The 16,753-nt window shown below is 34.4% G+C and overlaps 1 protein-coding gene, 1 non-coding gene and 1 pseudogene across 3 annotated transcripts; 1 reads left to right on the forward strand and 2 right to left on the reverse strand.

Moving 5' to 3' along the window:
• Window positions 1-394: 394 nt before the first annotated feature.
• On the forward strand, window positions 395-543 carry H28G03.9. Its single transcript, NR_071008.1, has one exon. It is a non-coding gene; the product is annotated as an Unclassified non-coding RNA H28G03.9 (non-coding RNA).
• A 4,093-nt stretch (window positions 544-4,636) lies between these two features.
• Window positions 4,637-5,656, reverse strand: H28G03.5 (annotated as a pseudogene). The gene has a single exon. A coding segment is annotated over exon 1 (1,020 nt).
• Window positions 5,657-7,061: 1,405 nt separating this feature from the next.
• mtm-5 (Myotubularin-related protein 5) lies at window positions 7,062-15,801 on the reverse strand. Its single transcript, NM_076487.4, has 21 exons — window positions 15,704-15,801; window positions 15,253-15,443; window positions 14,465-14,759; window positions 14,148-14,280; window positions 14,004-14,097; window positions 13,746-13,946; window positions 12,674-13,525; window positions 12,450-12,596; window positions 11,843-12,401; window positions 11,681-11,781; window positions 10,948-11,257; window positions 10,445-10,896; window positions 10,281-10,401; window positions 9,997-10,235; window positions 9,249-9,515; window positions 8,863-9,199; window positions 8,587-8,815; window positions 8,441-8,535; window positions 7,824-7,973; window positions 7,491-7,777; window positions 7,062-7,445 (listed from the first exon to the last, which is right to left on the reverse strand). The coding sequence occupies exons 1-21, from the start codon at window positions 15,780-15,782 to the stop codon at window positions 7,350-7,352; spliced, it is 5,235 nt and encodes a 1,744-aa protein (NP_508888.2). The 5' UTR covers window positions 15,783-15,801; the 3' UTR covers window positions 7,062-7,349.
• Window positions 15,802-16,753: the final 952 nt, after the last annotated feature.

Here is a 16,753-nt window from a genome sequence, read left to right on the forward strand (position 1 = left end):
TTTATTTATTTAATTAATATTTATTTATTTAATTATTATTTATTTATTTAATTATTATTTATTTATTTGATTATTATTTATTTATTTAATTAATATTTATTTCTTCATTTCATTAATATTTATTTAATTCATTATTATTTACTTCTTTAAATAATATTTATTTAATTAATTAATATTTATTTATTTATTCATCGTGACGAGACCCATCGTGGTGAGACCCGTGGTGGTGAGACCCATCCTGGTGAGACCTATCGTGGTGAGACCTATCGTGGTGAGACCCATCGTGGTGAGACCCATCCTGGTGAGACCCATCCTGGTGAGACCTATCGTGGTGAGACCCATCGTGGTAAGACCCAAAATTTTGGCGGTAAATTTAAATTTTCTGAGAAAAATATTTTGGCGGGAAATTTAAATTTTCTGAGAAAAATATTTTGGCGGGAAATTCAAATTTTCTGAGAAAAATATTTGGCGGGAAATTAAAGTTTTCTGATTCTAAAATTCTGGAAATCTAGAATCTTCTGGAAATTTCGAAAAAACTCTGGAATGTTCCAGAACTTTTTAGAAAAAAAAATTTTGGCGGGAAATTCAAATTTTCAGTGAAAAAAAATTTTAGCGGGAAATTCAAATTTTCAGTAAAAAAATTTTGGCGGGTAATTCAAATTTTCAGTGAAAAAAATTTTGGCGGGAAATTCAAATTTTCAGTGAAAAACATTTTGGCGGGAAATTCAAATTTTCAGTGAAAAAATTTTTGGCGGGAAATTCAAATTTTCAGTGAAAAAAATTTTGGCGGGAAATTCAAATTTTCAGTGAAAAACATTTTGGCGGGAATTTCAAATTTTCAGTGAAAAACATTTTGCCGGGAAATTCAAATTTTCTGAGAAAAAATTTTTGGCGGGAAATTCAAATTTTCAGTGAAAAACATTTTGCCGGGAAATTCAAATTTTCTGAGAAAAAAATTTTGGCGGGAAATTCAAATTTTCTGAGAAACTTTTTGTTAGCTTAAGTACCACCTGGAACTGGCGAGACCCATCGTGGTGAGACCCTTAAAAATATGGGCGGGAACTTCAAAATTTATGAGAAAAGTAATTTTGGCTGGAATTCAAATTTTCTTTGAAAAATTTTGGCGGGAATTCAAATTTTCTGAGAAAAATTTTGGCGGGAATTCAAATTTTCTGGGAAAAAAAATTTTGGCGGGAAATTCAAATTTTCTGAAGAAAACATTTGGCGGGAAATCCAAATTTTTGTTCTGGAATCAATTTTTTTGTTTCAGCACCTTCTGGAAGTTTCAAGAAAATTCTAGACTGTTCTAGAATCATCTGGAAAATTCAAAAAAGTTCTGAAATGCTCTAAAACCTCCTATAACTGTAGGAGTTTTTATTTGTTTCGTTACATCTATATTCAAAGAACTTAGTAGTTAATTATTCAGACTTCTCCAGTTAAGGAAAGTTATTAACTTGTTAAAAAAACTGCAACTCTGTGGAATTTTTTCGAAAACCTGATAATGATAATGTGTTAGTAGAAAAATCAGAACATTCTAACTGCCTCTTTGAATTTTCTGAATCGTATACCATGGAAGGGGAAAATGCGATTTAATCGATGAAGTTTCAACTTTTTTTAATGAGACATTTTTGAATGATTAAAAGGACATCTATTTGTTATACATTTTAAACTCCGCCAGTCGTTGGCCGCGCCGGAGGCGCGGTCATCGGCTGGTAATTAAATAAATAAATAAATATTAAACAAATAAATAAATATTAATTAATTAAATGAATAAATATTAAATAAATAAATAAATATTAATTAATTAAATAAATAAATATTAATTAAATAAATAAATAAATATTGATTAAACCAGCCGCTGACCGCGCCTACGGCGCGGGCAACGACTGGCACCATTAAAAGTATTTGACACACATACACGCCCAGAATTTACTCGATTTTTCTAGAAAGTTCTGGAACACTCCAGAATTTTCCCGATTTTTCTAGAAAGTTCTGGAACATTCCAGACTTATCCCAATTTTTATAGAAAGTTCTGGAACATTCGAGAATTTTTTCGAAATTTCCAGAAGATTCTAGATTTCCAGAATTTTAGAATTTTCAGAAAATTTAAATTTCCCTCCAAAATATTTTTTTCAGAAAATTTAAATTTCCCGCCAAAATATTTTTCACAGAAAATTTAAATTAAAAAAGGATTAAAGGTATATTTTTAATTTTGGGTCTTACCACGGTGGGTCTCAACACGATGGGTCTCACCACGATGGGTCTCACCACGATGGGTCTCACCACGACGGGTCTCACCACGGTGGGTCTCGCCACAATGGGTCTCGCCACGATGGTTCTTCCCACGATGGGTCTCACCACGATGGGTCTCGCCACGATGGGTCTTCCCACGATGGGTCTCACCACGACGGGTCTCAACACGATGGGCCTCGCCACGATGGGTCTCGCCACGATGGGTCTCACCACGATGGGTCTCACCACGACGGGTCTCACCACGGTGGGTCTCGCCACAATGGGTCTCGCCACGATGGGTCTTCCCACGATGGGTCTCACCACGATGGGTCTCGCCACGATGGGTCTTCCCACGATGGGTCTCACCACGACGGGTCTCAACACGATGGGCCTCGCCACGATGGGTCTCGCCACGATGGGTCTCGCCACGATGGGCCTTCCCACGATGAGTCTCACCACGATGGGTCTCGCCACGATGGGTCTTGCCACGATGGGTCTCGCCACGAAGATCTCGCAGCAACATTTTTTTAAATTTTCCAGAAGGTTCTGGAACATTCCAGAATTTTCTAGAATTTTCCAGAAGGTTCTAAAGCTTTTCAGAATTTTCCAGAAGGTTCTGGAACATTTCAGAATTTTCCCGAAGTTTCCAATTTCCCTTCCAAAGACGGAAAGTCTTTTTTTCCCAAACTACAGTAATCCTATAGTACTCCTACAGTACTCCTACAGTACTACTACAGTACCCCGACCATATTCCACTGCTAACCGCAAACCTATATCTCTTCAAAAGACAAAAACTCAATTTTTCCTAAACTACAGTAATCCTACAGTACTCCTAGAGTACCTCTACAGTACTACTACAGTACCCCGACCATATCCCACTAATAACTCCAAACCTATATCTCTTCAAAAGACAAAAACTCAATTTTTCCTAAACTACAGTAATCCTACCGTACTCCTACAGTACTCCTACAGTACTACTACAGTACCCCGCCCATATCCCCCTACTAACCCCAAACTAATATCCCTCCAACAGCCGAAAACGCCTTGCCTGTGTAAGCTATGACGTCACTTCTTAACAAACGGACACTATTTTTTTATATATAGGTAATGATAAATAAATATTAATTAAATAAACAATTAATAATTAAATAAATAAATATTAATTAAATAAATAAATATTAATTAAATAAATAAATAATAATTAAATAAATAAATATTAATTAAATAAAAAATATTAATTAAATAAATAAATAATAATTAAATAAATAAATAATAATTAAATAAATAAATATTAATTAAATAAAAAATATTAATTAAATAAATAAATAAATATTAATTAAATAAATAAATAAATATTAATTAAATAAATAAATAAATATTAATTAAATAAATCAATATAAATTAAATAAATAAATATCAATTAAATAAATAAATATTAATTAAATAAATAAATATTAATTAAAAAAATAAGTATTAATTAAATAAATAAATAATAATTAAATAAATAAATATTAATTAAATAAATAAATATTAATTAAATTAATAAATAAATATTAAACAAATAAATAAATATTAAATATTTAAATAAATAAATATTAAATAAATAAATAAATATTAATTAATTAAATAAATAAATATTAATCAAATAAATAAATAAATATTAATTAAATAAATAAATATTAATTAAATAAATAAATAATAATTAAATACCCCAAACTAATATCCCTCCAACAGCCGAAAACGCCTTGCCTGTGTAAGCTATGACGTCACTTCTTAACAAACGGACACTATTTTTTTATATATAGGTAATGATAAATAAATATTAATTAAATAAACAATTAATAATTAAATAAATAAATATTAATTAAATAAATAAATATTAATTAAATAAATAAATAATAATTAAATAAATAAATAATAATTAAATAAATAAATATTAATTAAATAAAAAATATTAATTAAATAAATAAATAAATATTAATTAAATAAATAAATAAATATTAATTAAATAAATAAATATTATTTAAATAAATAAATATTAATTAAATAAATAAATAATAATTAAATAAATAAATATTAATTAAAAAAATAAGTATTAATTAAATAAATAAATAATAATTAAATAAATAAATATTAATTAAATAAATAAATATTAATTAAATTAATAAATAAATATTAAACAAATAAATAAATATTAAATATTTAAATAAATAAATATTAAATAAATAAATAAATATTAATTAATTAAATAAATAAATATTAATCAAATAAATAAATAAATATTAATTAAATAAATAAATATTAATTAAATAAATAAATAATAATTAAATATCAGGTTGTCCCATAAGTTTTTGTACTATTTTTTTTTTGAAAAAAATTTATTTCTCTCAAGCGACAAGTAGTACTATTCACACAAGTATTCACCATTAGTGTCCACCACTTGTTGCCATTTACTAGGTAACATCATGATGCCACGGGAGAAGAAATCCGGCGAACGCGATGAGAAGAAAGTGGAGAGTTCAGTTTTGAGATGCTCTTCGTCGTCGAATTGCTTGTCGCGCATGTAGTCACTGAGAGACAAGAACAAATGGTAGTCGGTTGGTGCAAGATCTGGAGAATATGGTGGATGCGGTAAAACAGTCCAACCAAGATCTTGCAGCTTTTGGAAAGTCTTCTTGGCGACATGAGGCCTAGCATTATCGTGAAGAAAATATAGTTTTTCATATTTTCCGTTGGTCTTTTCTGCAACTCGGTCCAATTGGGCACAATAGTAATCAGCAGTGATAGTTTTATTAGTTGGCAACAATTCCCAGTGCACGGGTCCTTGAACACCCTACCAGACACAGATCATAATCTTTTTTGGGTGAAGATCAGGCTTTGGCGTCGGTATTCCTTTCTCACCGATCGGAAGCCATTGACGTTTTCTGGAATGGTTAACATAGAGCACCCACTTCTCATCTCCAGTAACCAGATTGTTCAGCCAATCGAACTTTCGACGAAAAGTTAGAAGTTGAGTACAAACGTTGACCCGAGTGAGCTTCTGTGATGCCGAAAGTTCATGAGGCACCCAAGTTCCAAGTTTTGAAGTAAAACCAAGGCGACCCAAGTGACGTGCAATTGTGCTATGACAACACTCAAGCTTCTCTTCCATTTCACGAAGACTAAGACGAGGCTCTTCCTCCACCAGCTTCACTAGGTCTTCTTCATTTAACTCTACCGGTCGCCCAGAACGTTCTATTTCTTCGAGACTGAAGTCGCCGTTCTTGAACTTTTGAAACCAACTCTTTGCTGTATTATAAGAGAGTGCTCCCTCACCCATCGCACCGCATATGTTTCGTTCCGCTTCCATTGCTGAATGACCAAGACGAAATTCATAAAGAAGAAGCAATCTAACGTCTCGACGTTCAAGTTTGATGATTGTCATCGTGGCAAAGTAGAAATGGATGAAATGAATCTTTTCTGAAAGGGGACGACCCGACCTTGACACGACCTACGATGAAAAAATTTTAAAACTTTCTAGAAGTTTTGGAAAAATATTTGAAAAAAAGTACAAAAACTTATGGGACAACCTGATAAATAAATGTTAATAAAATAAATAAATATTAATTGAATGTTGCAGTAACTATCGGAAACCAGCTAAAATGGTTAGAAAATTTTAAGAGAGAAATAACAACCTTTAAAATGTTACAGCAGATTAATTTTTCGATGACTGTAAAAATTTCAATTGTTAGAGCTGGCAAAATTATCAAAATGGTACTATTTTTGATAAGGAAATGGTTCAGATGTTTTATATATTACAATTTGTTACAATGAATCACAATGAAGCTGTGAAAGTATTTGTTTACTGCAAAAGATTTCATAGAATTTAAGTATAAAAGATATCAACATTATCAAGATTAACAGAGCCAGTATTTACACTCTGTATTTTTGTGTTCCTTCCTCTTTGTTGTTTTAATCAATTTTTCAAAATATTCACGTTAGTGAATTTTCCAATTTTGAAAAAAATGCTCTGCAATCAACTTTCATGGAATATTAATCATTTCTTGTGTTATTTGATGTTTAGACGAAGTGGCATATATCATTCAAACCAAAGTTTGCTGCATTTTCCCATCTCTTAAAACACTCGACTTTTCTACAGGTTGTAAATCGGCAACCTACAAAGAAGAGGTGAACATGTGGTCGACTGAAAAAAAATCTATAAGAGTCCTCGTTCTATTAGGCCCTTCGATAAGTGTTGGGATTTCTAGGGATTCAGGATTCACCATTTCAGAGAGATTGGATTGGAAATAAACAATTAACTTGGATAACTTTCAAATGGCAATTATATTCAAACTCAGTACTTTTGTACAATACGTTTATCAGAGTGCGCATTGAATATGGAACAGTAGTATTTTTCCGTTAAAGAGAAAATGGGGGAATTGTGAGCAATAGAGTTTTCCAAGATCCAAAATCCCAGGTCTATAGAAATCTCTTTTTTTAATAATTAATAAGGTTTTAACATTTAACACTGCTCGAAATTTCTTAAAATGCTAAATTTTTGTCAATTTCGTTTTGATTGAATCTTAATTTATACCAGAAATCTTAAGTCCTCAGCTGTCCTATGTCCTTGTCGGCCACCTGTTAATTCTAATTTGAGAAGTATAAACTTGCAAACTTTTATAAGGTTGCATCCTGAGATATGCAAGATCAGTTGAAGAAAAGTGTTTCCCAATTCATTAGATCACACCTATCTTGCAGCATGTAAGAAGGAATAGGCGCTGTCAAAAAAAAACAACTGAAAAACTTTGATCGTTCAGTTTCTGTAAACATTAGTTCAAACAAGAGCAAAACAAATGGCAATAATTTATTTTATCTTTTGCACAGCAATCCGTTTAACTGGTTGTAATACACCCGTTGTTGTAGTTTGAGAAAAAAATACAATACATAATCAAAATGCGATGGCAGCAAAGAATCTGGATTTAGAAATGATAATAGACTAGAAAATCATATTTAGCAAATGTACTGAGTTTGAGTAGATTTACGCTAGTTGTACACCGAGTTGGAAATAATTGATAAGGAACATTTCTCAAAAATTGGATAAAGATGAAAACAAAAATATATGCTTTAACAACAGGAAGCTAATCACGAATAACTTGTTCAATGCATTCTTTCCATCTAATTGCTTCATTGATATTTTCAGAGAGTAGTCGATGCGTCTTGTTTTTCATATGAAGCTAAAAATTGTTTATTGTTAAAATTATCCTTAGTGTTCTAAATACCTCAATCAAACCTCTCCGGCCAGTTTGTTCTAAATTAAAACTTTTAAAGTCCACCAGATCTATACATCCTGATGGCTTCTCAGCAGTTTTCCAGTTCTCAAAGTCCTCGTAGTAATAGACTTTCGGAGAATCCGGGTACAAAACAAAAAATCGTGGCACCCAAAGTTTAAGTTTGGCTCCTCGCTTGCTCAAGTATCCAGTGCAAAGTGGAGGAATTGTGTTCGCAGTTGGTGGAGACATTGATTCACGAGTCAACGTATTATTTGGGCTGTGGAGCATTTTTTCAGCTAGAAATGAGATTTTAAATAGCAAACAACTTGACGTATTTCTTACCTTGTGGGGTGCCTATTTGAATAGCTCCTGAGGGCATCTTAATGTCTTCAAATGGCTTTGCATCCCAGGTATGCGTGATGTTACCTATTGTAATGTTACGATTCACACACCCTTCGTGAACGTGAATGCGGCATTTCTTGCAGTGAACAGCTGAAACGAATTAAAAATGGTTATGTTTTAATTTCGCGAAATTATGGCATATAACTTTGAATGAGCATGGTGTTTTACTTGGGAGGTCTCGCCACGATCTTACTAGGGAAGCGTCTGAAAATGCCTAATTTGTTTCTAATTTCTGTCTGACACCACAACCGCCCTAGGGAACTGACAGTACTCCATTCTTGCTGCACTGAAGCTCGCCGCAGCTTTCACAGCTTGAATTTTATACTCATCCGTTTCTCAGCTCTCAGCATGGGCTTTCAATTGAAACATCTCTCGTTGAAAAGACCGGTTTTACCTTCAGACCCTTTCTTAGCCAGTTATACTGGCTGCTTCAAGTGACAAGTTTCACAGATTTGTTAATTAGAAGTGAAGTTGACTAAATTTGAATGAACAGTAAAAGCCAGGATTAACACAAAGTACTTTGCAGCTAGTTTCACGTTTTTACGAACGAGTCATACCTTTACTCCATCTTGTTAATATATTTGTACAATAGCAACATTGAACCGGCCTTGCTCCTACTGTGAATGGCGTCAGTTCATGAATAGTTTCCTTTCTGAAAGAAAACGATAGAATAAGGCAAAAGGCACAAAATAAGCCGTCCTACCCATTAGATTCTCCGTTTGTCGTAGTTTTTCTATCTGATGCATCAAATAATTCAGTTAAATAACTTTTCTGCAACAGTCGGATCATGTCCATGTTAGCAGGATCTCGTTCCGGTGATCTGACGCGTCTGTTCAAGTGTCGCTCATCAATATCAGTATTGTTCAATTTCGACCAGTCTTCTTCTTCTTCATAATCCGGGTCAACTAGCTGCTGTTCATGCGAAGCCGGTTCTGAACATTTTCAGATATTATATAATTTTTTTTAAATACAAGCTCACCAATATCATACGGGGATCCATATTTCAAATGTGTTTCTGCCAAAAATGGCCACATATGAATCTGGGGTATAGAGCTCGATGGAATCACAATATCGCCGATTTGTTCGTACAACTCATTATAGAATGCGGCACTGACACGATTGCGTAGCTTGATAAATTCCCAGACATTGATGGTGGCAAGATTATCCGGAAGGTAAAACTCATTTGCATCGGACTGTAGCCGTTTCTCTTCACAATCATCGATAAATGTTCGGAAATAGCCAGCAGTAGAGTGGTATGCCAAAAAGCTGATGTAAAAGTAGGAGAACTCAAATGCAGTTGGGTATTGTTGAGAAATCTAAATACACACATTAAGTTTTGTGTTGCGTTGTCATCTCTAGTTTTACCTGATACACGCAATCCAAAAAACATATAAAAGAGGGCGAGCTCGTCTCGGTGTCCTTATGAAAGTAATGACCAAACGCTAGCCATTCCTTCTCGACCAACACTTGAAATCCGTCACATGTTCGGTAATAGGGGTCCGACAAGAGTTGAGAGAGTGACGAGAGTATGGTTGTGATCGATCGTCCCGCTTCTAAGCAAATAGCTACTGACGAGTTGTAGAGATTCATGAGAGCAACAATCGAATTTGAAAGTTCAATCATTCGTGACACCTGAAGATGTATTTTATAAATGTGAAGTATTAGAAACTTCTCAAAATTTTGTATTGGGTTTTCATTTCTTTCATTGACTTTCATGGTTTCTCATTGTTCATGGTTTTTCATTGGTTAATATTTCAAGAAAAATGATCTAATTTCAGCTAAAATCAACAATACGGCCAATTTTCCCATGTAGAAGCCAACAGTCAGAATGTTGCTTTTATTCAAATATTATCCGCATAGCACATTTTGGTTGTTTATCACACGTTATTACGTTAACTATAATACAGTTATAGCCGACAGGAAACCAAAAATGACAAAAATTGGTTGCCTTCAGAAAGACATATAAAGAAAATTCATAATTTTACTAATAGTGTACTTGTTCAGAACGTTGCTTCGGCAGTTGTTTTGGGATTGACTAGCTTAATTTTAAAAAAATTAAAAAATCCTAATATAACCAAATATGATAAAAATCTCGAAAAAATCAAAAACATACACATTGCGGCCAATTCGACGCGTTCCAAGACTCAAGGAACGATGTTCTATTCTCCACTTGAAACTCGGAACTACAAATTTGACGAGCTCTCTGCAGAGATCGCCTCAGCTCGGACTCTTTCACCGACCGCACCATAATAGCCTCCGCATTAGAATCTATTGGAATTTTGACACCATGTCCCTTTTCCAAAAGCACATAGAGCGCCTTCCGATGGATACGAGTGGTTGGAAACCCGTTGGCTGAAATAGACACAGAGTCATATTTAGCATTAGAGGTTGTAAAACCATTATTTTGGGTTAGTGTACATCCGTCATTAAATGTGCTGAATTTATCGGCATATTGAGTTGGCAAAGCGTATGATACAGCTCGCTGTGAAGAGTTTGATAGCTTCGCAATATAATTCATCTGAAAAAACAATACATTTCGGTGAAATAGCTATATATCTTACCTGAACTTCTGCACTTTTAATCTCGGCGCCTGCAACAATATTTGATGAGCTCTCCTCGTTGCTACTAGCTTTTGAATGCAGAGTTTGTTGGCTTCCAGTCATGCTTCCAGTAAGTTTTGAGGCATTCCGCCTATAGTTTACAACTTTTTTCAGCTTCTTGACCATATCAATAGAGGTGAATGCACTGGCTCTGACCAAAAGCGCTCCGTTCTCATTCATCCAAACAACAACAGGCAGCCTATGCTCCACAAATCCTTTTGCCACTTTTGCAAGTTCAGACTCATTGGTTTCACTCGGCACGATAAAATTGCCAGGGTATGACGGGCAAATTGTGTAGTCCAAATTCGAATGTGACATCCTCAACTTTACAATTTTTGAATTCAGTCCAATTCGTGGGTAATCAATAACTGCATATCGTATATGAGCATTTTTCTTCAAATAATCAAGCTCTTCTGAAAAAAGACATACAATTATTTCCAAACTTTCTAAATTCTCTACCATACCCATTTTATCAAACGACAGTTGTATAGATCCACGATGGGAAGAATGGCTTCGTATCCGACGAGTATCTGTCTTCTTTTTTGTAAAACCTCTAATTGCAGAATTCAAAGTTCCAAACTTGTGACTACCATTTTCAACCACTTTCATGTCTTTTCTGGTGTTATAGAATGCAAAACTGTTGTGCGAATTGGTTTCAATGACTTCTAAGAACTTTTCAATCGCCATATTGTTGATCTCGTCTTCGTCGAATGCAATAATAATTGAAGAAGCACATGATGACCGAATTGATATAATGTGCTCAATTTTCACACCCTGTAATAATTCAAATTGATTTTATTCTATATGTAAAATCTTGACAGTAGATGTTTCCCAAAAGTTGTTCTCAATACATTCTCAATAACGGACTTTAAAACAAAACGTATATTATTTGGAAGCTTACAATCAGACTAGTCCTTATTAAAATTCTATCGGTGCAACTCAACTTTAAACACCTGAAATTTCAATTTAAAAATGTTTTGCGGGTTGTCGAAGTCCCTCAAACATAGTTAGGAAAAGTTTCCTACTTTGGAAAAAAAATTTGAAAGTTGTTTCGTTTTGGTGCAATTTTTCAGATCCTCAGAGTAGTGAACTAATGTACTTTCGTGGTGACCCAGACTGACGTTAAGCTTTCGAATGAAATAGGTCTCGGCAAACTTTATGGAGTACATCTATTACGAAAACTTCCACCCAACATACCTTTTCAATGAGTTGTGTAGGAATCAACTTCTTATTCGTCAGCTTCTTGAACGATTCCATGGAGTATAATGGTATAGTTTGAACGATTGTTCCGTTTGTTGCTGAAACTTTTCAATGATTGCTTTAATATGTTCAATGTAAAATTCAACAAAATCAACCAACCATTAATATCCACCGATTTGCCTTTGAAAATGACACGATAGTTAGTCAAGAAGAGGGATCCATCAGCTGGGAGAAGATTTTCCAGACGATTCAGAGACATTTCCGACTCTTCGATGCTTGTCAGTAGATAGCAATCAATTGGATCGGAGATCAGGAATTCTCCATGTGCAAGTACAGGATCAAAGTTGCCCTTCTTCAAATGCTCTCCTGTTGACATCTCGACATAAACATCACGTAAACTCTCTACGTGAGCTTCCACATATGTTTGTATTCTTGACAGTGACAACCCATTTATTCTTCCGGTGACTCCTAAAATTGAATCCAAAGTATTGACAATCCATTTACACTTTTCATTGAGCACAGATCGATGAGCATCTTCGTGTTCGAAAAACTCTTCAGACAAGGGGATTTGCAAACTGATAAGAATATTCGCAAAGTGTTTCGCTTGAGCTTGAATCATCTCATTTTCTTGTTTTACAAGCTCTTCCTGATCAGTGTCATCGGTGTTAATCATCTCCATTGCACACGGACGAAGTGTATGGCACCACAGGCTTTCAGTCTGAAAAAATATCTATTTTTTCAGAGAAAAAATAAATAATTTTCTTACTATTTTTCGATCTTTCTGCAACATCTCCGAGAATAACATTTCATGAACTTCATAGTAGAAACAAGATGTCCAAAAACGTTGGTTTTTCCAAACTTTATGCTCTTGCACAGCCGTGTACATATACTGCTGCATACCTTGAGCAACTTTCTGAAAATTTACAAAAATTGACGTTAATGTTTGTTTGGAAAAAACGTTACGATAGCCTGCTTTAACAATTTACTTACCCTGCTATAAACATTCGAGAGATACATCAAACTTCTGACAACACCATCTTTGTCTTCTTCGCATTCTGCTTGAAGTGCTGCATTCATAAGAAGAGCAATATCTTCAAACTGTTTATCAGTCAACTTGTCATGGGAACACTTCTGATTGAGAAGACGGCATAATTCTATCCGAAGAGGTGCAAAACGCATTGACGATTTCACGGCATCCAATGATTTGCTAGCAAATGCCACTTTGCCTTCGAAAATTGCTGCCAAACAATTTCTCAGGGCTTCAATCCTATGTGCATAAGCTTCAAATTGATTTGCGTGATATTCTGCATGGGTGTTCACAACTGGAAGCATTGCTTGAAGAATGACGTTGCTTCGCATTTTCGGTTTTACAGTATGAATAATGCTGTTGTTGTTCTGAGCAAGCTCTTTCCCCGAGATCCAATGGATTTTAGTGAAGATTTCCTGCTTCCGCGCAGAGCATTTCTCCATGTACCTTTCTTTTTGTATCAGCTCACAGGAGATGTGTTCAATGATTTTTTTGCTTTCCGAGCTTGTTGAATTTTGTTTGAAAATCAGTTGATCCAATTCTTTGAAACATGAAATTTCATCAAATAAGTCATGTTTCCGTCTTGGCAGTGCTCTTGTCAATATAAAAGTTTGAAAGTAAACGCTTTTCAAGAGTGAACTCGACATCATGTCTGTCAGCTTTCGGAATCCGCGGAATGCACCAACGTGAAAAGTAAGTGAAGTTGTAAGCTTCTTCTCAAAGTTTCCCTTTATTCGAGTGTATAAAATGTAGTATTGGTAGCCGTAGAGGAGTTCGGCAAAGTAGTAGATAAAACATGCTCTCAGTTTCTTGTCCTGAAAAAATAAAGATGAGAAGCCAAAATTTCTTTTGAGAAGAAATAAAGGTTTTTTGCTTCTAAACAGTAATATTTCTGCTGGTGAATTTTTCAATTAGATTTGGGCGCCTACTAGTTACCGAAAAGTTGAAAATGTTTCAATTAATTTTTTTAAACATCGATCAATTGAAAACTCATTGTTTTGGGAGCATTTCTAGTGTAGATCCCTGTTCACTAACCAGTATAAAATCATCGACTTCAATTCTCTCTTCATTCGGAATTGACAAATCCTCCTGACTTGTCGTCGTGAACATCACATCCCGAAGACGTTGATGTAGCGAATTGTAGTAGTAATCGTCCGACTTGTAGATTTCTGCATGATCTGGAACATGTACTTCCCCATTGTCCAAGTAAACGACAATGTTTTCGTCGCCGAATGACTGCAAAAGAAATCGATGACAATTGGCTGTGATTTGATCGACAACCACCAAACGTACCGTGACGAATTCGCTCAGAACTCCTATCAAAAACGGCGTCGGCGATTCTAAAACTTCGGCCAGCGAATCGGGTAGAATTGTGACGCATGAATGGCTGGAAATAGAGATATGTTCATATGTTCGATAATATTCTATTTGACTTACACATATTCAAAGGGATAAAGAAGTGATAATATTGCGTTTTGGCATCTTGATAACCGCATTAAAGATGAGCTTGCTAATACAATTCGACAGTCAGATAGAAGTGCATGAATAATTTTTATGACGTTTTGAAACCCTGAAAATGAAATTTATTCTAAAACTAGAAAATATGAAGAAAAAAAATCTCACAAAAAAATTGCTCTCTTGTCAGACGGAACTTTTTAGAAATAATATTGGAAAAAATTATGTTGTCAAGTCATTTATTGTATTGGTAATAGTTTACTGTCGATAAATTAAAAATTAAAATAAACATAACTCACCGAGCATTTTAAAAAGCATGGCAACGTCTTTTCCGGTGACCGGTGATATTGGAATCAACTCAAATCCCAATTCTACATGTAACGTTTTCGTTCGAATTTCTATTGTTGACCCTTCTTCAACCAATTCGTATGTGAGAAATCGAATAAGCTCAGAGGAAGATGAAAATTCTGGAGTACGCAGGTCATTTGAAATCTCAAGCAGAATTTCTTTGAATGCTTTTGGATGAAAGTTTTGGCTAATTAAAACTATTGACACTGCCTTGAAGTTCAATGTTTTCTCATCTTCTTCCCATGTCTGCAATTAAATTTAGTTATTACCTTTACGATGTATTAATTTATCTTTATATCATTTGTTTTACTTGAGTAAGTTGGTTGTATAAAAAATTACATAGCCAATAGGATTTTAATAAATAATTATTCAAAAACTGGTAACAGTAATGGCACACTATTTGGCTATTTAGTCAGCAACTGGAAGTAATCAACATCAAATGACAAAAAAATCATGTGTTTTGCAAATTTTGTTCATATCGGGATTTTGTAAAATAAAGAATCACCATTTTAAAAGAGCACGTTATTGCTTTGATGTGCTCGGTTCTCGTCACGATCTCAGTCTCAGATGTTTAGCAAAACTGAGAAATTTAACAGGCTTGTTTTTGATGTTTATGAAGTTACAGAATAGAAAATTAACAAAATCCTGGAGTTTCATAATTTGAAATTTCGTAAACTTTAATTGCTCACATACATTAAATCAGCAAATATGTGAAACCTGGCACCTGAGAAAAACTCACGGATAGTACGTAGGCAATTCTTCGTGTTCCCCTCTCCGTCGTCAAAATCTGATAAAAGAACTCGGAGGGAGATGATACCGACTGATTGTACCATCCACGAGGTCGTGCAAATTTTTTGATAGATGAAGTGGGAATATTGTCGGACGTGTGAGGTGATTGAACTTCATGGAGGACATCGGGTAGGGCATTTTCTGAAAAAAAATAACGTGTTTTTTTGTTCCACATTTGCAAAGTACAATGTTTATATTTAAAGGCGACTAAAGATGATTTTTTCTTAAAACAATAATAATGAAAGTACTATTCAAGTTTTTAATTAATCCGCAGTTAAAACAGGTACAAATATAGTTAAAGTATCAAAGAACAACTGTTTTTATTCAGAAAATTTTATGTCTTGATAATAACTTCAGGAAGTCACAATTGTTTCATAACCAAATCAAACTGCACTACTCACCGTCGTCGCTCTCCTCCAGCACAATGACGGCAACCGTGTCACAGATCGGCCCACTTTTCACCTTATCCGGATCTCGCATGATCTTTCTGTCGAGATCTGAATTGCGGAAATAAAAAGGTGTAAGAGAACAAAATTGATATACGGCAAAAAATAAAATAAATTCAAAAAGTTAAATTGGCAGTTCATTGGAGGTACTGATAAGCGATAAAAGAAACTTTCACAGGGAAATTGAAGAAAAGGAAATTAAAAGTAAGAAAAAAAGAAAAGTGTTCCACCGAGAGAGTGGTGGACAGTGTGCAAGCAACAAGAGAACGCAGGTGGTTCGAGAAAAAGTCAACTAGAGATTAGAAGGGAAAACGTCTGAGGCGGTCAAGGAAAAAACTGGAGCGCCGGAGAAAACCTTTGTGAGAAATCCGGCAGAGGTCACGGATCCGCACAAAGAGCATTAATTGAATGCAGCTGGGCGGTCAGTTACCAGCCATCTGTTGTCGCCAAATCTATTTAGCAATTTGGCATTTTGGCAAGAAAACGGACGACAAAACAAAAGAAATCAGAAAAAGAAAGAAAAAACATGAAACCTAGGATGAAACAATAAAAATAACATGAGAAAAACTAGTTTTGAGTAACTTCTCTCATTTCTTTCAAACCATTATTCACTAGAAACTGCTGAAGAATGTGGAAAACATTGGAAACACATAACAATTCAATTGTTTAGTAACAATATTTCGCATCTCATCGTTTTCATTTTATTGAGAAGCGAAAGTAAGAAGAGCAAACGTGGACAGAATGGTTTGGGTGAATAAAAACGGAAAACAAATACTCTACGTCACACTGAACGTAACCACAAATCATCTTCACAGGTTGGGTGGAGTAGGACACTCTTTGCGTCTCAGACGGGATGTGTCCTCCTCCTCCCTACCTCCCTCTTGCGCGCGCTGCGGGCTAACTCTAGTGCTGACGCGTTTCTCGTGCACTCTTATTTTCTATTAGTTATATTCATTCTTTTATATCGAGTAATTGATGTAGTTTTTTTGAATATTTCAAATTTTA

This window comes from Caenorhabditis elegans, chromosome X (genome assembly GCF_000002985.6).
Source record: "Caenorhabditis elegans chromosome X".
NCBI classification, from domain to species: Eukaryota; Metazoa; Nematoda; class Chromadorea; order Rhabditida; family Rhabditidae; genus Caenorhabditis; species Caenorhabditis elegans.